This window comes from Abramis brama (genome assembly GCF_963993115.1).
Source record: "Abramis brama genome assembly, chromosome: 13".
Taxonomy (NCBI): domain Eukaryota; kingdom Metazoa; phylum Chordata; class Actinopteri; order Cypriniformes; family Leuciscidae; genus Abramis; species Abramis brama.
This window is the reverse complement of record NC_139975.1, coordinates 32,379,889-32,401,457: the sequence shown is the minus strand read 5'-3', so window position 1 is coordinate 32,401,457 and position 21,569 is coordinate 32,379,889. Positions and strand designations below refer to the sequence as shown.

The 21,569-nt window shown below is 39.6% G+C and overlaps 1 protein-coding gene across 2 annotated transcripts in view; it reads right to left on the bottom strand.

Annotated features, from left to right (window-relative positions):
- Window positions 1-21,569, bottom strand: part of thoc2 (THO complex 2) — a 97,152-nt gene that overhangs the window by 10,361 nt on the left and 65,222 nt on the right. The window contains exons 24-33 of one of the 2 annotated variants that reach the window (XM_084133740.1): window positions 18,823-18,964; window positions 18,552-18,709; window positions 16,623-16,751; window positions 16,185-16,316; window positions 15,119-15,303; window positions 12,319-12,506; window positions 10,094-10,196; window positions 8,062-8,438; window positions 7,056-7,117; window positions 5,768-5,803 (exon numbers count right to left, since the gene is read on the bottom strand). In XM_084133740.1, the coding sequence (XP_083989866.1) occupies window positions 5,768-5,803; window positions 7,056-7,117; window positions 8,062-8,438; window positions 10,094-10,196; window positions 12,319-12,506; window positions 15,119-15,303; window positions 16,185-16,316; window positions 16,623-16,751; window positions 18,552-18,709; window positions 18,823-18,964 (1,512 nt within the window). The remainder of the gene's footprint in view (window positions 1-5,767; window positions 5,804-7,055; window positions 7,118-8,061; window positions 8,439-10,093; window positions 10,197-12,318; window positions 12,507-15,118; window positions 15,304-16,184; window positions 16,317-16,622; window positions 16,752-18,551; window positions 18,710-18,822; window positions 18,965-21,569) is intronic. The other variant, XM_084133741.1, reaches the window with a different exon arrangement.

Genomic DNA, 21,569 nt, shown 5'->3' with positions numbered 1-21,569 from the left:
TGTCCTGCAGGCGCTTGTTACGCTTGTTCTTCACACGACCTGAGCATTCACTTTAAATCTGTACGAGTTTCCTGATCCCTCTCAGACTGCCTGAAGACTCTGAAAAGACCTTCCGAAGAAGTGATGTCTGGCTCGAGAAACAACCGTTCTGTCCAGTTCAATTAATCATTTATTCAATCACTAATCACACATGATGAATTTCCAGCATCATTACTCCAGTCTTCAGTCACATGATCCCTCAGAAATCAGTCTAATGTGATGATTTGATAATCCGTTATCATCAATGTTGGAAACAGCTGTGCTGCTTAATTTTTTATTTTTTTTTAACCTGATACTTTTTTAGGATTCATTGATGAACAAAAGTTAAAAGGAACAGCATTTATTCAAAGCAGAAATCTTTTCTAACAACAGAAATATTTACTATCAGTTTTGATCAGTTTAATAACCTTGCTGAAGGAGAACAACAAAGGAGAACACAAACGGCTAACTTGGTTGTTTCAATGATGAAAAGTAAGGATGGCTTACACTGGAAAGATGGGGATGCCGTCACGATCGGCTCGTTTAAGCCTGTATAGCCTACATGAGCTATCCTGGGCAACTATTTAACATCGCATATTCAACATCACATAGTTACAGGCTAACTTCAGCGCACGACACAGTGATAACTTAGCCTATTCACAAACTGTTTGCTCAAACGCAGCCTGGTCTCAATGCTAACACAAATGATGGCTGTGAAAGAGACTGTGAACGCATTGAATAGGATGTTTAGTTGATGAATAGCATAGGCTACCATTACACAGTAGCGATAACGTTAAGCGCACCAGAATAAAATATAATATTCAGAAGTAAACAGTGTAGCTGACTTAAAGATTCAGAGAGAGGGGGAGTGGCCAGTGTGAGAGGGGGAGTGGCCAGTGTGAGAGGGGGAGTGGCTCACTCAGTGTGCAGCGAGAGTGGGGGAGTGGCCAGTGTGAGAGGGAGTGGCCAGTGTGAGAGGGAGTGGCCAGTGTGAGAGGGAGTGGCCAGTGTGAGAGGGAGCTCCCCCTCTCTCACTGCACACTGAGTGAGCCACTCCCCCTCTCACACTGGCCACTCCCCCTCTCACACTGGCCACTCCCCCTCTCACACTGCACACTGAGTGAGCCACTCCCCCTCTCTCACTGCACACTGAGTGAGCCACTCCCCCTCTCACACTGGCCACTCCCCCTTTCTCTGAATCTTTAAAGGTGTGTTCGACATCAGCTGCGGCTGGATGTATCGGACTGCGCAGAGCTGCATGAAGTCGAACAAGCCTTAAGTGTCTGGTCCAGAGCTGTACTCACTCAGTGTCAGTGTGAGGGGGAGTGGCCAGCGGCAAAAGCCAATGTGTGCCGCTTTTACCGATATATTTAACGATATCTTTTACATTTCTAATCCAAACAACATCAAACTTGTCACTGCGCTTACTCGTGCCCGTAGCAAGACACCTGTCAAGTTTGAAATCCATCGGACTAATGGCTGGAGAGATATGCGAATAACAGACACACACACACACACACAGACAGACAGATGTTCCTGTAGATAGATATTTCACAATATTACTGTTTTTCTGTATTTGTGATCATTCATATATATATATATATATATATATATATATATATATATATATATATATATATATATATATATATATATATATATATATATATATCTTGAAGATTACCTGACTTGAAACTGCGGTTTAAACTGCGTAAACTGTATTACTTGCATTCCAACCCTACATGGTCTTCTAACATGAAGACACTTACTTTTCCAACATCATAAATACACCTCCGCTCCAAACGGGTACGTCAGGAAATCTGGAGTGTTTCAACAACAGATTAATAACACAAATCCCCGAGAAAGAACGACAGCAGAATTAATCACATGTATGAAAGCACTTCAACAACAGAATCTGAACTGACAACTGAATTATAAGACTATACACACAGCTGACACCATATCCTCTGAGAAACAACCGACTCCTGCAAGATAAAGCCTGCGTCTTCAGGAAAACAGCAGATCCTGCTAACACAGCTAAACACATCTATACCACGACTATATATATATATATATATATATATATATATATATATATATATATATATATATATATATAGAGAGAGAGAGAGAGAGAGAGAGAGAGAGATACACAGAGAGAGAGAGAGAGAGAGACAGAGAGAGAGAGAGAGAGACACAGAGAGAGAGAGAGAGAGACAGAGAGAGAGAGAGAGAGACAGAGAGAGAGAGAGAGAGAGACAGAGACAGAGAAAATGGGATAAAATAAAAATAACAGACTACTCAAAATTCAGCTGTATTGCTTTTTTAGGTGATGCCATCAGCGTATTTTCAAACATCCTTCAGTGACCAAACTGCAAAAAACACTTATCTCCCCGCCAGTTGACAGGAGCTGCTCAAAAGAGACTCGAGTGACGGAAAAGAAGAGTCCAATCAGACCCCGAGGACTGCGAGAGGAGCCCAGGAGAGCGTGGCCACGGGAAGAATGTGGGGTATTGTGGGGCTGAAATTACATTAGCAGAATATAAAATGTCCTGGCAGGAGAAGCCACGCATGCTTCAGTGATATTCCGCCATCTTCTGAAGGGAAAAGGGACTTTTTAAAGGCCAATGTACCAGAAAAGACCAGAAAGACCAAAAATGACACACTTACACAATGTGCTGTAATCTACAGGCGCATTCATGACATACACCGTGAAGAAAGTTGAGAATTTTTGGGAGTATCTCAAAAGCTAGTGAGCTGCCTTCCCACACAAGCTTTCTGGGCATCCTGAGGAGCGTTTGAAGGAACGCTGCCTACATAGAGACTGTGTTCCTGGGCATCACAGGCGGGTTTGGTACGCCCAGGCAACAGCTGCCCACCTAGATGCAGATTCTGGCATCAGCGTATACTCACACATCTCAGCTGAGGCCCTACGAAATCAGCTTCATTTTTCACCACATCCTGGGTTTTCCATTTTTACTCCATTTTAATGCTTTAATTAAATAAATCAAAAATGTATTAATAATTATCAAATTAATAAAAAATTAACCATTTAATTAGGGCTGTCACTAACAATTATTTTGGTAATAGAGTTATTTTGATGATTAATCTGATTTTTTTTGTGGTAATAAAAATAGACCTGAGCTTTTTAAATGACTTAAAAATAATTATATATATTTTTAATAATTTTTAATAAGCCAATTATATTTGGTTCAAAGTAGTAGCAATAACAAGTAATCATATGGTTTCATAGAACAACATTTGTTTATATTATGTATATTATGTATTTTAACAATCATCTTTATGTACATTATGTACTATAACAAATGCCTGCAGAGGCGCCAGCGTCCTGGTGATTGTTGTTACACTTTACAGCAGATCAAAACCTTGTTTAATATCGGCCAAACAACACTTGATTCAAATGTCCACTTACTCTTTAATATTTAACAACTTCTTCATGATAGAAATGCTACAGCCAATGTCATTTTTTTAACAAGAATATATGGACATCAAAACGTGCAAACTCAAGAGTGTTTAAACTTTTATTTTGAAATCGCAATTAACAGGTCACATATTTAGAAACATGATGTATTCTCCTGTGTTGGCGTAGGTTTATAAATGATTTGTTACAAATCTGGTGAAATGGCACACACTGAATTCCCAGATGAACGTTATAAGCAACCCAAACTCTCAGCATATGCAGAGATGGAGTTTGATACGCGCTCCACGCATATAAAGACAACAGTTCATGAACGGAGTAAGTAACCTACACGCATGTAAATAAAGCGCACACATATTCACCCGCTGGGCATATATGCCTTTATACGCTGATTTCACGCAGCCGCCATTTTGAAATCGAAAGTGAGGCTCCGGTGGGAAAAACCCCGGAAGTAAAGATAAACAACAATGCCTTTGGACTACCAACCTGAAGCTGCTGCCGCGATTTACACTATTGGATGTTAATATCCAATATAGGATATGTATATAGTTCATTCCTGCTTCTTTTTTTACTTTCTGAATTATATATAAAAAAAAATTATTTATAAATGAATTTCACTGTATATAGTTTAAAGTATGAAAGAAATGTATGTACAGTTTTAGAATTGACACAACATCATTAAACAACAATACGCCATCGCATTCACAACTCTCCTGTGATTAAAGGCAACACTTCCGGTTTTCATCCCACCGGAGCCTCGCTTTCGATTTCAAAATAACGGCTGCGTGAAATCAGCGTATGAATTCACAAAAGCACTATGCTATAGTTTGATTTTTAAATGGTTTTAATAAATCAGGCAGCCTTAGAAAACTGTCTAAAAATGCAGTTTATGGAATACTCGACACAGGTAAATTGCAATCGAGGATTTTATAAATTATGCCTGATTCAGATTACACGATTTTAGCTCGATTTTGGCACAATCCATTTGACGTAGGGTGTTGTGGGGATTCGTAAACGACAACGGGAGTCGGACGCAAGATTCGATCGTTTCATCTCGTAATGTGTCATAGTGGGCGACAACCGACGCCGCGTCTGCGATGCTTCACGACACCACGATAAAAAGACTAGCATGTTTAATTTTTTTTCCCGTCCTCCACAACGGGTTGCGTCAAGAGTAAGTGAGTGAGAGTGTGTGTGTGTGTGTGTGTGTGTGCGTGTGCGTGTGTGTGCGTGTGCGTGCGTGCGTGAGTGAGTGAGTGTGCATGTGTGAGTGTGTAATCTGACACAGTGACTATAGCAACAGACAAAAAAATTGTGTAATCTGAACCAGGCATTAGAGTACTCAAATGTAATCGAGGAATCGTGACAGCCCTACATTTAATAATTATTCCCTAAATAGTGTGCTATATTATGCATTTTATTTTTTCCAAAAATTCTATGCTCGGTTTTAATTTTTCTGGATTCTCTGTATTTAATACACAAGATTTATCAAAAACGGTCGTAATCGAATTAATGCATAAAAACTAAAAAAAATTGAATAAATCTTTTATTAATTCCTAATACAGTTTATTAAATCATTTATTGTTAATTTCACTTCAGTACATTTTAGTGTACAATAGTAATTAGGGGTGTGACGAGATCTTGGGATATTAAAACGCGACTATATTTCTTGTTGGGCTAAGAGTTTGGGTTGCTTATGGCGTTCATCTGGGAACACAGATTACTAGATTTGTAATAGGGGTTAAAGGGATCGTAGTTGATGTTCTGATTGGACCAGGCCCGACGGATCGGCGCATGTGATTCACGGATTCATTGCAAAGTTGAATCATCATAGAGTCAAAGTTCATCCGTTTTGTCACGCCGATTTACACATTCAAACCATTCCAATGCAAGGAGATGAGAAAGAGAAAGAGGAATCAAAATCAAATGAACAAGCACGCCGTTATTTGTAGCGTAGTGACGAATGTTCAAGTAAGCCAGATATGCACAGATTCTGCGCAATACGCTGTATTTAATTTATCTTGAGCATTTGTGTACTTGAGTGCTTGAGTATCTTGAGCTGAGTATCTGCGTTAAATCTGCGCAGATTAGGCTAACATGAAATTCATAAGTGAGTGAACATGAAGTGAGTAAACATAATAAGTAACACGCCAAATTGGCTAGAGATTTAACAGCGCCACAGTTGATTTTAACCCGCATTTGATTAGATGCCAGTATTGGGCATAAGATGCATTTATTATGATTGTTTGGTTAGGCAGTTTACTAGGTGTGGAGACACATTCAGAGTAGAGTGTTGAAAAAGGTCCAAACCTTTGAAGCAGAGTCCTTGAGGTCGTTGAGATTGTCCTGTAGGAATGAATGGAGATGACAGATGAGCTGGAGAGGATGGCACACAGCAGCAGAAAGGGTGGGGGAGGCTGGCCGTCACTCAACACATCCCCATAAAGACCTTCAAAGACTACAACTTTCACATGGTTAGAGATGAAGAGACTGGACTACGGGAGCCTAACGTTAGTCTACACTCTCTCAACCTACATGTGTGCTCGGAGAACGGCACTGCATCAACTGAGCATTAACTCGCATCTTTGGTCTAAAATAGAGCATACATTCTGAAAACTAACTATGGGAGTTCATGAAGATGATTAAACAAGCTAAACTCATCTAGGATTCATAAATAAAGGGAATAGAAGGTGGTCATGTACACTTTGGTATGAGGCATCGCTCATAGAAAATTGCAACAAGATTCCTGGTCACGGACAGACAGATCCCTCTGGGAAGGCCATGCCCACACTTTTTTCCTGGTTGCCTTTCTCTAGTTGCTGGTGATGCGCCATTTTCTGGATGGTGAAGGAGTCGTCCGCTGGTCACTGAAAACACTTCCATGGCAGAGAGCGATTCAGGCACGGGGAAAAAAAAAGCAGGATGGACAAAAAAAGCAAACAGTGGTGAAGATGAGCATATTCTCCTTGGTGATCCCGGATCTGTGACGCAGGAAACAAAAAAGGAAAACATTCCAGCTCCTCCGGGAGTCGCAGGCGTGAAGGGCTTGATCAGGATTTCTTCCAGTGGAAACATTCTCTCATCTCCATGTTTAGTGTAAAAAAAAAAAAAAAAAAAAAAAAAAAAACCTTATCTGTATTTATATTTCTTACGTTTTGCTTTCTCAGCAATATGCAATGAATCGGGAAAAAAAAAAATCTCAAAAAGAGGAGGGTGATTTACAAAAATAAATATTTATATTTACAATCTTACAAAAAAAAAAGTGCGGTATACGAAAAGGAACAACTTGTGAGGCACTTGGGAAGATTCTCTTAGCAAGTAAAAGTGAGAAAAAAACGGAGTATGTGCTAGAATTTAAGATTTTGGCAAGTCCTTGGAATTTTATCATAAAAATGTGACATCTACTGAAAAATATTTTTCCCCAAAAAATAGTCCATATGATGCAAAATCCCCCCCCATTGCTCTCCTACAACGGCTGGGCTCCAGAGGCCTCCTCTCAAACTCCAATGGGTGACGAGGAAGGTTTGGAAAACACGTGATCTCCGACAGGTAGGGACAACAGCAAAGAAGTGCACAGCTCTCCTCAGGCCATACTAACCTTAACTGCAGAGGAGTGCGACGGTGACGAGTGAGTGTCAAGCTTTCGTCTTTTTTGCTCTGCTGAGAGAAGAAATTCAAGGTTCAGGATCTAGAAACGTGTTTTTGCTTTATACAGTATATTGTGTTTCGCTAAGGGCGAATGTAGCATCCACTAACAGTTGAAACTAAATCCAATAAAAGAACACATCAAGTGGATTCTTTGCTCTGAACTTTTAATTTTATCATTAACACTAAAATAAGGACCAAACAGAGTCACACAGAAGCGTAATAAACCATATTAGGGGGCTTTCGCACCGGAGGAACCTCTTCACAGTTCCTAGAACTGTTGGCGGAAGTTCCTGGATTTTGGCGTGTTCCCACCGCAGGAACTAGGAACGATTTTAGCTCTAGGAACTCCTTTGGAGGAACTAATTTAGCTCCTACTTCAGAGTCGGTCTAAACCGGTCTGACGTTAGTGTTTGTTTATTGGCTGAACGCACTGAAACACCAGCAACCGCCATTTCAGCTGTGTGAACACACAGATTATAGCCTTTTTATTCACTCCAGAAACGAACTCTACGAACATGTAAAACAGTGATAGATGAGCCTCTTAACCTTTACGCTGAGGAGAAAACCCAACGCGACTTTGAGGAGAACCAAGAGGAACATGATTAAGTATTTCTGCTCAGCAACACTGGACATCAACCACACAACATACACTAATAACTTTTCATTACTGTATACTTTATATGTATAACAGCTCCATCTAATAACGTGTCAGACAGATCGTAAACTAATGAAGACGGAGAATGCGAGCGCTGTGTGTAAATGTCCGCCGCGCCGTCAAAATAAAGGTCGGAACAACAAGCGCGGCTTACGTCACTTCAGAGCTCCTACTGGCGGTGCGAACGCAACAGGAAAACGTTCCTAGGGGAACCATTAGTTCTCAGGGAAAAACCCTGGTGGCTAGTTCCTAGCACTACTCGGTGCGAAAGCCCCTCTTCAAGTGGTCCGAGCCATCTTACCCCGTTCAGACTCGACTCCCTCGGATCTGGGCACGAGGGACTTCAGGCTCCCGGCCCCAGCGCTCTTCTCCAGCTTGCTGCTTTCCTTTGTCTTGCTGTCGCTGGTCACGTCGCGTTCCTTGGGCCACTCTTTTTCAGCAGATTTCCCGTCGATCTTGCTCTTCTCTTCCTTCTTGTCCTCCTTCCTCTTCTCCTTCTCGGCCTTGGGCGTCTTCTCCTTGCTGTCGATGGGCTTCTCCTCCTTGGATCTTTCCTCCTTCTGTTTGTCCTTCCCTCCTGCTTTGGCCTCTGGAGTGCTTCCTGGGTTCTTTTCTTTCTTATCCTTTTTCTCCTTAGTGGTCTTCTCTTTATCTTCCTTCTCTTTGCTCCCTTTAGTGCTGTGGAGAGATCAGGGATCAACTGAAGTATTCTGAAATGTTTTATTTACATTTTTTCTAAGCTTTGAAACCATTAAAAATTGAGGTATTTGATGGTTTTCATTAAGAAATGGCATTTATATCACAGAACCCCATGCAAAATATTGTTAAAAAGATCAAAAAGAGTTGGGGATTGACACAGCTGGAAAAATGTTACATAACATTAAGATCTAATAAAACTGGTCTCCCTTGACTTTTTTAAAGCAACAAAGGCTTAAAGTCGAGGCATAAATCTTGAGTTGTTTGGGGAAAGAGTGATGTTAGAAAAACTCTCATCTAATATAAAATTAATGAAGGGAAACGTTGCTAGTTTTAGAACAGAACAACATCTGCATACAAGCACTCCCAAAATGATTTTGGCTTTGAATGCATTACAATTTTTGCCACATATTAAATTACAATAGTAAAGAGTAAGCTTATTTATGTTGTAATTGTATTTAATTTATTTAGAATTAATTGTAATATTTGACAGCATCTCTGTTTAATTATGAGAAAGAATCATATTCATCCACAGTCACGCAGAGCCGAAGCACTACCAAAACAATGTTCTTCTGCAAAATGCATGAAGTTGTGTTTATTAACCGCTAGAGGGCCAAAAGTTATATAGCGTAACTTAAGTTTATCTACTTAAAAACCAACATCCGGCCTCAAATTAGTTTTTAGTTTTTTTTTTTTATGGCCATTGTGTTTTCTAGAAGACAATAATCATACAAATAAGGTTAACTAGTATTTAGATGTTTCACATTTAAATGTTGCTACCATGTTGCAAATACTGAACATCAATTGATATAGAATATTATATCAGTTTGACCTCCTGAGGTTGACTAGCAGAGATTAATCACCTCATTTCACTGCCTATTTGGTAAATGGAAGAGATAATTTTGACTTCCTAGAATTTAAGGCCTGTTATGTTCCCTAATTGCAGATACGCAAACCACTATAACTAGCCGAAGTGAAACTAGTCTGCACACATGCACAAATGAGATGAAAAGGAAAACGTGTAAACCAAATGTCTGAAAGCTAACATTACGCTAACTTTGCTTTCTAAAATCCCCTGAGCTTTGAATTCTCCTGACTTTGTAGTTCATTACGTAAACAGAGCACATCGTGACCTCTCGGCCTTCTCATATCACGGGTGAATTACACTGTCCACTTTCCCTGACCCCACCAAACCTGTTTAAAACACTCATAAACCCATTACAATCTCATCCCATTCACACAATCCCTGAATGGAAATTAATGGGGACCTTTCTTCCCCAGTCTCTCAGCGACTCCCATTGAAGTATTTCTATCGAAATGATGTTTTACACAGCCAATTTGATGGGCCATCGTGCAATTGTGTGTTGTAACAGCCATGCCTTTCAGAGATGGTTCCTTTCAAGACATTTCTCTCTGCAATTGCTCAGTTTAATAGAATTGTAAGAGGATTCTTGCCTGGAACACTGTTCAATTTGATTACACAGTTCATAAGGAAGGTAGACTTTGATAAAGGATTGATTTATTTGGCGAGTAGTTTGAAATAATAAGCCCCTGCTAAACTTTCTCACCCCAGGGCTTTAACTTTTAATGAGATTATGTAAGAGATGAGAGCAGTACATCATCCTCGGGTGCGGTACCTGTTTGGCGTGCTGTTTCCGTTGCTGCTGCTCACTTTATTGGCTGCGGTGCTGTTTTTGCTGGCAGTTTTCTGAGCCGCCTGAGATTTGTCCTTGGATTTATCTGCAAAAACACCAAGCCGACATGCACGTCACACAAGGGCAGACCTCATTATTTCGTCCATACCTACCAAACGTGACAGACTAATTGACAGAAAAAAGTGAAACTGAGCCCATGCTCGTCTGTTTGGTGAAATAGTGAAGTAGTGATGGCATTTGCTCTTGATTTAAATACACCCTGTTATAAACACTGATGCTACTGGGAAAATGCAAGCATCCTTAGTGTGCCTTTGAAATCTCATTAAAAGTGAATGAAAAACAGATTGTGCTTCACAGGAAGTAAATTATTTAAACACTTCTGTAGGTGTCCTTTGAGATTTAAGAGAAAAAAAGTCAAAGAGAGAGAGAGAAAGAATGGTCATTTTACAGCAGCGTACCAAAAGGGTTATGCTAATACATTTTACTCCAAAAGAGGGGATTTTTAGATTTTAAACAGCAACTGTTAGCAATATGTGCACAATTCATTCACACTGAGTGCTAGTAAATTATGCTCAAAGCAATTAACATCACAGCTACTAATGGGAGGTAGAATTTAAGTGATGATGGGGGATTTCTACCGTAATCATACAATGGACAGAGCCAGTTACTCCTGCTGAAATACAACAATGCTGTTACTTGGGTTGTATGTGGTTTTTAGTTTAGTTGGACTCTGTTTTAGTGCAAAACATAGTGGTTTCCACAAAATTGTCTTTTAAAAGGCTGTAACACTGCTCCCAGCAAATCTAGGCATGACTTAGGCATTTCCTAAAAGTGGATATACACTACTAGAGCTGCACGATTAATCGATAGACCACGGCCTCAATTGTGTTGCTAAGTGGCTTCAAACAATAAGACTAACCGTGTTGAGCTATATAACAATCTTTGTTGTTTCCAAGGTCAATGAAAGTAAAACCGGATATTGAGGGTAACGCAGATATGACGTCATTGACAAGTGAAGCAATGACACGGGCTGTTACACTGGTTAAAGTAGTTGATTTCTTTGGATTTAAACATTTTTGGAAACATTTGGGATAATGTAAGTGCACAAGTCAACAAAATATATAACACTGTTCTAGTGGTTTTTGGATATTTGAACCCAAAAATCTTAACATATAGTGCCTTTAAGAGACTTTCAAAAACAATAAAAAAATCTGACTGACCAAAAACTTTTGAATGGAAGTGTAATTTCTTAAAGTCCCCCATAGTCAATCATTTTATCATCACCTTTGATCACCAGAATTACATATTTAAACGTTTTTTCATAGAAAAAAAAAAAACATTGTCATGCCTTAAAATAGTTTGAATGTAACTCTACACCCTTGCCTCATTTAGTATACGAGAATCAATGATTATGCAAATTATGTTGATCTGATTGGTTACAAGGTAGTTTGTGACATCAGAAACACCAGCGATTTCAAACCGTGTCTTTGGTTCAAAGATTTCTGCAGTTTTAAGGAGAAAATACTCAGTAATGGTGTGGACTTATGAATTTACACATGATTTGTCTTAAAGCAAATTAAAAACACCACATAGACACAAACAACATTAAAAGCTTGATATTCACCACAGGGGGACTTTAATTTTTTGCAACCAGCTCTAGCCTTTTTTCTTCAAAACAACTTAATCTCCAAGTTCAAGCATCTTCTTGGTCATCATGACACTAATTTCTAACCTCCCGTTTAATTTGTAACCCCTCACATCGTCACTGATATTACGATGCAATCAAAAACCATTAGATTCAAAAGCAACATGGGTTTTCGTACCCCGTTGACATATTTAGGGCAATACCATGTCACAAGTAGCCTCTCTACAGCCGTGGGGTTGGCTAGAATCTGTTTCCGAAGAGCCTGAAGTCATGTGACCCGCACTGCTGTTGTGATCAATCCTCGTGGTGTGCTTGTTTCTGTGCTAATGGGTCTGTGGGAGGCTTTTCTGTTCTAATATCCTCGGCAGTTTTACCCCAATTCACACAGTAATTGCAATTAAGTCCCTCAGGGTGGCGATTCCCGCAGTGAATGCTGCACGCCATGGCAACGTGTTTCATTTTAAATGAGTGTCAAGACGTTCTCAATGATTGGACAAACAAGCCCAGATGCTACCAAATCAATTCCTGGACAAAATCTGGGAAATTATTCAACTCGAGTCACCTGAGTCGTCGACGGCCCCGTCCTCGGCTTTGCCAGCGCTGGCAGCGGCAGTGTTCGCAGGTTTGCCCGTGTTGCCCGGTCCGTTCTGCAGAGTGCCAGGCGTGGCGCTGCGCACTGGCTGCTCCTTATGGTGGAACTCATTTTCAGGCACCATGTGCACTTTCCTGCCTTTCAACTGGCCAGAGTAGCTGCAAGTCACACACACGGTTAAAATCACGGCAGATGGCAATACGAAGTGTAATGCTCAAAACAAAATCACTCAGAAATGGATGGAATCAAAAAGAAATCCTCAGGAGGGGTTGTGTTCATTGAGAACAGGTTTCAAAACAATATTAACGCGACTAGATTGGCATATTTTCGAGAGGCTGAACACAAGGTTTGATTCCCTCCCTTCATTTCTTGTTGATTCCTCGTGTCTACAGAGGAACACAAAGAACAGGGCCCACGTCTGCCCAATAAGCGGAGGCGTGCTGAGAAATCCCACTGGTGGCATGAACGCAACACAATTACGTCCACTGTTAATACGACTTCTGCAATGGAAGATGTGCCAATTAAAAACAAATCAGTTCCTTGTTATGAAGGGACATCTAATCAATTTGCAAATGCATGACATCAACATTTTCTGTAAACCACGTGAGCTGCCCGAACTAAACGACAACACTTTAATGCAATACACACTTGTTTAAAAGTTTGAAATCATTAAGATTTGTTTTTGATAACATTCGATAACATTCGGTCTCTTCTGCTCACAAAGGCTGCGTTTATTTGATCAAAAATACAGTAAGAACGTCAATATTGTAAAATATTATGATTTGAAATAACTGATTTCTATTGTGATATATTTTAAACTAATTTATTCCTGTGAATTTTCAGCATCATTACTCCAGTCTTCAGTGTCACATGATCCTTCAGAAATCTTTCTGATATGATGATTTGCGGCTCATGAATCATTTCTGATTATCATCCATGTTGAAAACAGTTGTGCTGATTAACACTTTTGAGGAAACTGTCATTTTTTTTTTCAGTATTCTTTGATGAATATAAAGTAAACAAAGCATTTATTTGAAATAGAATATAAAAATGCATTTACTGTCACTTTTGATCAATTGTGTGCGCCCTTGTGGAAAAAAATTATCATTTCCTACTGAAACTGACTGATCCCAAATTTGGAATGGTAGTGTATGTGTGCAACATTATGAGCTGGCAGTAACATCACGCCACCTTCGAAAACACCTCGTGACAAGCTCATTTAAAGATGGCGGATGGGAAAAGTGGACTACAAATATACTTCATTCAACACTAAAATATCAACAAAAAGTTAATAAAATCGAATATTTGTGAACTTTGTTTCTTGCCATTAGCTACTGGAATCATTCGAGTTGATTCTCCCTTGCGAGTCGTGCTGAGATTTCTATTTTAGGATGTTGTCTTAAAACGTTTTTTAGGCATTTTAGGCGGTGTCGTTCATGAAAACAGCAGTTGCTCTTGCGAATCACTGAGGCATGATCAAGTCCTCACCACTAATTCTAGCTCCAGTGGAGCAAAACAGCCCATTACAGCTGATAATTGATAAGATTGCCTTATCATGACACTGAAGGCCTTCCGGTTGGAAAAGTCCAATAGCTGAACGGACTCTGTTCATTAAGCAGCAATGAAGAGGCTCTTTAAGAGGCCAAGCCTTCTCTTGCACTTCTGGTTGGATTGATGGCACTGATTTATGAGCCTCCGCATCTCGCCCTCAACAAACCTCATCGCTTTTCATGTGCCTGTGATGACCAGCCACTCTGGACGGTCTTCAGCGGCACCAGTCCGACACATTTAATCAATCCCACTGCAGAGCGTAAGCTAAAAGCGGCAGAAAAGAGCAGAGAATAAATCTGCCTTAATGTGCATAACCTCTGCCAAGAGAGACGCCCGGTGACTCCCAGCTGAGAGTTAAGGAACAGCTGATGGTTGGCATTGGGGGACTTCCCTCATTAATGATTTATTTCGGCAATTAACGGTAATGTTTTAAGCCTTCCTGCTCTTGCACATTGTAAGACTGAGTGGATTTATTTGGATTTATCCCCAGCGGTGCATTTAGGAAAACCAGCTCAAGGCTACGAGGAAATATATGGAGAAACAGTGAATGCACATTATTATACGTTTTAAAGACTTTAAGAGTTATATTTTTCGTTTTTGCTGAGATTCAAGACTTCACTTGAGACTTCATTAAGGTTTTCCTCGAGAACTGGGATGAATGAAAAAAATTAAAAATAATTCAGTGACCTTTGCAATATCACAATATGGTGAGGTAAAGAATTACAATAAAAATGGCAGTTTCAATCAAGTTTCAAATCATTACGTCAAAGCCTTGCAAAGATACTGACTCACTCCCTGTGATCGATCCTCCTAGCCAAATTTGATGATGTCACAAGCCAATGATTTAGTAAATCGGAACAATGCAAATAACTTTTGATTATGATCAACTGTCAGAAAATTTCTGATTGTATGATCAATGTATGCTTAATTTCAAATTGGCAGAGAATTTATAATCGTGTCACTGAATCATTCAGTTTGGTTCAAACCTCAACTAAACTGAGAAATTGCATTATTCGCAGAATCCCAGTAGATGTAATAGATCCCGCACACCTTCTGAAAGGAAGCCACTGGACATTCCCAATAGCTTAAAACGAAGCAAGTACAATTGAAACGTGGAGAACTATGAACTACCACCAGTCAGACTCCTGAAAGTGAAAGATAACCAGTGTGGTGAAAGCACTTCATAATGCTGAGGCCAGCCGGCTCTCGGCTCAGTTACCCCATGGCTAACGCATAGAGGTCGGGCCTCTTCTCTTTCTCCTCCTGGCAGATCTTGTGAACGCGGCACTCCAGAGCCTGGCCCAGGTTCAGCACCTTGGGGTACCAGGGCAGGATCTTGGTGAGCACGATCAGGATGTTGCGGATGTGGGTGTACTCGCCCGTCTCTAGGCAGTGAACAGACGCCTGAGGGAAGAACCAGAGCTTTTCTATACAGTCCATGACAAAAACACACATTTACACAACACCGTTTTGAACTAAAAACGTAAAAAAAAGAATGCGTTTTGGCCGTTCATTCACACGACAACAGCGTTTTGGGTTCCTGAAACCGCAAACTTTTGAAAACGGGTTTCAAAGTGCACGATTTTCGAAACGGTCTCCGTGTAAACAACAAAAACACACATTTAGACAAACACAAAGCCTGATTTAAATAGTCTGTAATGCCATGAATGTTCGAAACTAGAACTGCAGAGTTTTTGTGTAGTTATGCCACATGCATTCTGCACATGACTCAATATATCATGGCACAACACAAACCACGAGGCCATGGCTATCAAACATTATCCTTTGAAAAATAAATGAAAAAACCTTAAAGCCTTGAGAAATATTTTAGTTTTGTGCAGTAGTTTAGTAGTTACATTAAACAATTCGGCCTGTTTTGCAGAATTAGGAGGAAATATTCATAAATACATTCATTAATAAAATATATGGCAACACTTCACAATAAGGTTCATTAGTTAACATTAGTTAATCATTTACTAACATGAACTAACAATGAGCAATACATTTTTTTTACTTTGTTAACGTTAGATGATAAAAATCCAGCTGTTCATTGTTTGTTCATGTTAGTTCACAGTGCATTAACTAATTAAAAATATATATATTTGAATAAGGTATTCGTAAATGTTGAAATTAACATTAACTATGATTAATAAATGCTGAAGAAGTATTGTTCATTCTTAGTTCATGTTAACTAATGAACCTTACTGTAAAGTGTTACAAAACGTATACATTTTGAATCACACAGCTCTATAAAATAAAAATTGTCTGAAAAGCGCAACACTAACTTTAGTCAACTTGTAATGCCACTTGTGGACAACATGCCGGAAATTCTCATAGTCCAGCTGATCCGCTTTGTTCCCTCCGTCGAAACCACTGGCTCGGAAAATAGTCAGGAACCCTGGGTAATTGCCACATTCCTAGAGAAGGAACCGGAAACAAATAAGACAAAACAACCAAATAATACCAAAGGTTTCTGACAGGCACATCTACCCTAAAACCTCAGCATATGTGGGGAGAAACACCTTTAGCTGGTAAAAGTAAACGTGAAATGGAAGATGATTGAACTCTAAAGACCAGTTTGCTCCTGATGAACACTTAAACACTCTGATCCTTTAAGGAAGGGACACACTGCCAACTCCTTTTCCCAGACACCGATTTGGCCTCAACTAGGACAGCGCTGACGGAATAATTAAACGAGAGTCAGTTGTGAAGGCACACCGCACCTTCTCATAGATGGCCCTGTCGCTGTGCCATCGGGTCACGGTCTCCAGCATACAGCAGAGGAAGCGCCCGTAGCGGCGGGACTCGTTCTCCGTGCAGCTCGCCACCGTGTAGATGATGTCTGAGAACACCTAGATCAGGACACACACGGGGACGCCGCATTAAACACACACATCATTTACATTTAAAACATTAGGTAACTGTACATATGTGCATTTGTGAAGACACTTTGAGAATGCATTGAGCATTTCATGCAAACTGAAATATACTATAAGATTGTACTCGTATGAAGGATCAAAATAAACTAAATAATAACAGCAAAAAATAAAAACAGACTCATGATTCTCTAATGAACATGGAAATGCATCAAACACAGATAAAAGCACATTAACAAACAGAATCCTCGATGAGCTTGCATCTCTTTGACTGTGGCCACTGGCACACACACACACACACACACAGATATCAAGCGGCTGGTTTCAATCACCATGATATAAAAATGGACAGATCTTGTTTTTATGGAATGTTGCAGTGCTTTGTTTTGTTTTTTTACATATTTGCTGTTGTTCCAGAAGCCGTTTCACTCAGATATACGGCACAACAGGGGAGAAAAGACCATCACAACTTTTATAGCCCTGCAATAGCACTTTCCAAGAGAACATTAGTAAAGACTGTTTGTTTGTAACATTTTCTTATATTTCAGTGCTCAACGTTTAACATAATTTGTCAGGAGGTGTTTTTTTCAAACTTTGCACGAGGTTAGTAAGTATTTGCAACCTTGTTACCGAAATCTGGGACATGCATGAGCAGTTTAAAAGCCTGATTTGTTGATTACATTATTTCTTAGCAATTAACATTATGAACAAAACTAAAGTCTGGATTAAAGTTTGTAATATAAATAAATAAATAAATAAATAAATAAATAAATAAACTCCAGAATGGTAACAGGGTTGCATAACCTTAAATTATGTTGTCACTCAGTAGGGACCAGATAGTTATGAATAAATGTTGGTTTGTAGCTACTGAAAACCATATTTCCTATAAAGACACATTTGTGTGCCAATTACTCAAGTAACAGCGTTGAATGGTTGATATTAACAACAAATGTGTAAAAACGAAGAAAATAGAAGTGAATTATTTTCTTGTGTTCCCATAATGCTGTAGAAAGTGTCTAAATCATATCATATTGAATATCTTATCTTTTAATTCCACAAAATGATGTGGTAAAAGGGTTTCATCTCTAACGTGACCCTGCTGAATATTTCGTTTTGGTAATTCAGTGTATAACTGAAACTTTCTACAATTAACTGAACAAATTCAACAAACTTATGATGTGTGAAACAAGTACACCTTTTATGTTAGGTAATTGTTTAACTTATTAAAGGAGAACTCTGGTCAATTTTAACATTGAGCTCATTTTTTTGTAAATTTGGAGTGCTGTCAGTACAGAGAACAACGACAAAAATCAGTATTGCCTACACCGTGTTATCCTCTTTTAAAAATTTGCACCCTGTTGACTTCAATGGGGCAAGTTTTAAACCTGCTTTTAGCCTCTTAACATCCTTGATGTGTCATTACAAGGGCCCAGCCAATGTGAGTGATTCCTTCACGGTGAATCTGACTGCAGTAGATGTGAAAGATATGAATAAAAATGATGTTATTTCAGCCAGCGCTCATACCTGTATTTATTTCCTGTTTTCGGTCGAAGTCCACAGTAGTCGATTGTTGAGTTCACGCGCGTGATCATGGGTAACTAAGCAACAGTGGAGAACTCGACAATCGACTACTGTGTGTGAATTAACATCACTTTTATTCATATCTTTCACATCTACCGGAGTTCTCCTTTAATGGTTCTCTTTCTCTTTGATTTTATTACTAGAAAGAGAGACACATTATTGGGCTCCACGTGATCAGCGCCTGTGAGGACTCACTCTGTCGTAGCACAGCAGCGTGCAGAAGTTGGGCGTCTTCTGCTGGTGCACCAGCTCCACGAAGCGAGCGCAGTAGACGGCGTCGATGGCGGAGAACACGCAGCGGGGGAAGATGCACAGCTGCAGGAACTTCGTGATGGTTTCGTTCTTGGTGGATTCTGAAAACAGCGAGAGAGACGGGGTGAGACAGACACGAGGAGCCTTGGGACACTCAGAGAGAGAGAGAGAGAGAGAGAGAGAGAGAGAGAGAGAGGGTGGTCTGAGGACTCACTGGCCAGTAACCAGTTGTCCTTCTCCAGTTTGAGGCGGTGCAGGACTCTCTGCACGTGCTCCAGCTGCTTCTTCTCCTCCTCCTGCAGCTTGTCCTGCAGAGCGGTGCAGCGCTCCTTCTCTTTCTTCTTTTTGTTCAGCGGCTGCAAAACAGAGGACGGTTTTATGAGCAACATCTGACTGCAGTGTTTCCCGCACTGCTATTCATCAGCACCACTTCTGAATCTACCGCCTCACAGCAAAACTACTGCACATGTCGGAGGAGCGTTGAGCTTGCACTCTAAGGTGAATGGGATGGCTGATTTGCCAAAACAAATTTTGAACACTTTTGATGCAGACTATCCAGGGCTTGACGTTAACACCCGCCAACCCACCACATGCGTGTGTGTTTCAGCAGCGGCGTGTGACGCTCACTCCTACGGGCCACTTTGGCAGGGTGAATTTTATATAATACACATTTTTCAATCGAAGTCTTTTAAAAAGATCTGAAACAATGAACTAAGTGCAATGTAGTGTTGTCAAAAATATAGATTTTTCCATACATCGATACTAAAATATCTGAAACTCTAATCTCTCCGACAGCGAGTGACACACAGACCCGCTTCCCTTTACTCACTCGTTTCATTTGCTCTGAATGAATATTGTTGGTGTTACAGGGCTTAAATTTCGGCGTGAGATTGCACGTATTGAGCATCATTTTACTCATTCCTGCAGATTTTGTGCGAACGCCCAAAGTGCGGCACATAAATACAAATATATTGGCTAAATAAAACATTATAAGGTGCGTCAGGTTTTAAAGTGACAGCAGCCTAATAAACCTGCTGCCAAATTATGCGATAATATAAAAATATCTATATGGCAGTTTTTCCCCCATGGTAACGATGTCAAAACTGTGTCCAGTGAAAATGCTGAGGCTCGTAACTTTGGAAAACCACTATAGCCGCAGCGGCTGCTGAACAAAAAAGCTCATGTCAAGCCCTGAGACTATCCATTATTTGAATGCAATTATTTTCCAGTAAAAGAGTTTGAATTTATACATTTCCCCCTGGCAAATATAAAAAAATACACTGTTAAATATGAATTTATAAATTACTCATTTTGAGTGTGCTTTCAGAAGGCATGGTTGAAATGCCAAACTGTGAGGTTCATATCGCGCTGCAAAACACAATCCTGTAGGAAACGCTGAGCCGTTCAGAACATTTCCACAAGACCTCTGGTGTGGGACCGGCAGAATTACTGATGGAGAGAGCAGTTCAAACTATCACGAGTGAGGACAGATCATGGGATCATGTGACTGCATATGAGAGCATAAAAATGCATGAGCTGTCAAGTTTATTTTATGACAAACTTCAGCTCTGAAGCAGCATTATTATTCTGCACTATTATTCAAGTAAAAACTGCTTCAAGTTTTAAGTATTTTTATTCAATTAAATTATTTTATTATATGGATTTAAATATATATATTTTTTTTTTTGAAAATGGTCGATGGTTTGTCTAGATAAGCCTTTTATTCCTCGTCTGGGATCGTGTAGTAGAGGATCGTGCACTGAAACCGTTAGACCCCATTGAAGTCACTATATGGAGAAAAATCATGAAATGTTTTCTTCAAAAACCTTCATTTCTTTTCGACTGAAGACAGACATGAATATCTTGGACGACGTGGGAGTGAGTAAATTATCAGGAAATTTTAATTCTGGAGTGAACTACTCCTTTAAAGCCTCCCACACAACACTATTTTAGCCTCGATTCTTCACTCACTGACAGAAAACACCAACAAAAGCCCAAAATCAGAAGCAAATCAATGCTCTTTAACATGAGTGACGATTGCCAAAGACGTGATATGAGACAAGCGCTGAAGTGTCGCTGATGCCAGAGAGACATTTAGCAGGTTAAATTCTAGACCTGTCTGCAATCCAACTCCTGTAATGGGAAATGTGTGTTGACTCGAACTGACATTGATCCAATGATTTTTGAAAGTCTGTAAGAATGGCATAAAACTAGGGTTGGGTACCGTTCACATTTTAACCGGTACCTTTTTTCGGTACTTTAGGCATGTTTACCTCAATAACTGTAAAGAAACAAAGTCATTTGTAGAAGTGTTATTGACATTATGCCAGAGCTGCCTTGGTCGCTGTCTGCCATTGTCTGTGATGCTTGAATATTAATAAAAACAACCGTTTTGTTTCCACAAATTCTGCGTTGTGAATTTTCTAGTAATCAAATGAAGACAAAACATTAATTTAATTGATCTTATATTAAATTAAACTTTTTTTTTTTTGTCAAACAACATGTGGCAGAACTGAGCTTTATACTGTTAAAATTACAACATAGAAGAAAAAGTGATTGTTCCTTAAAAAATAAATTTGCTAATTTTTTTTATTATTAGTGTTAGTATTATTATTAAATTGAGATCCAAATTCTACTGTACAACAGTAATATATTATCAAGTTAAACAGAACTTGTATTTTGACGGGTTGTGGCGAAGACATTCGAGTTTCCGTGTGTTAATGATATAACAATAGTTTTTATTAAATGAAACTGTAAAATGCTGATGAACTTTAGTGACTCTCAGAGCGGCTCTGGAGATGAAGTTCATGCATTCATGTTCTCATATAATGAGACTGCAGAGGCTGAAAAACACAGCGAGCGTCACGGGTTCTTCTGTGTGTGTGTGTGTGTGTGTGTGTGTGTGTGTGTGTGTGTGGTAAATGAAACCGTGCGTCTGCGCCACTCATTCACACAGATACA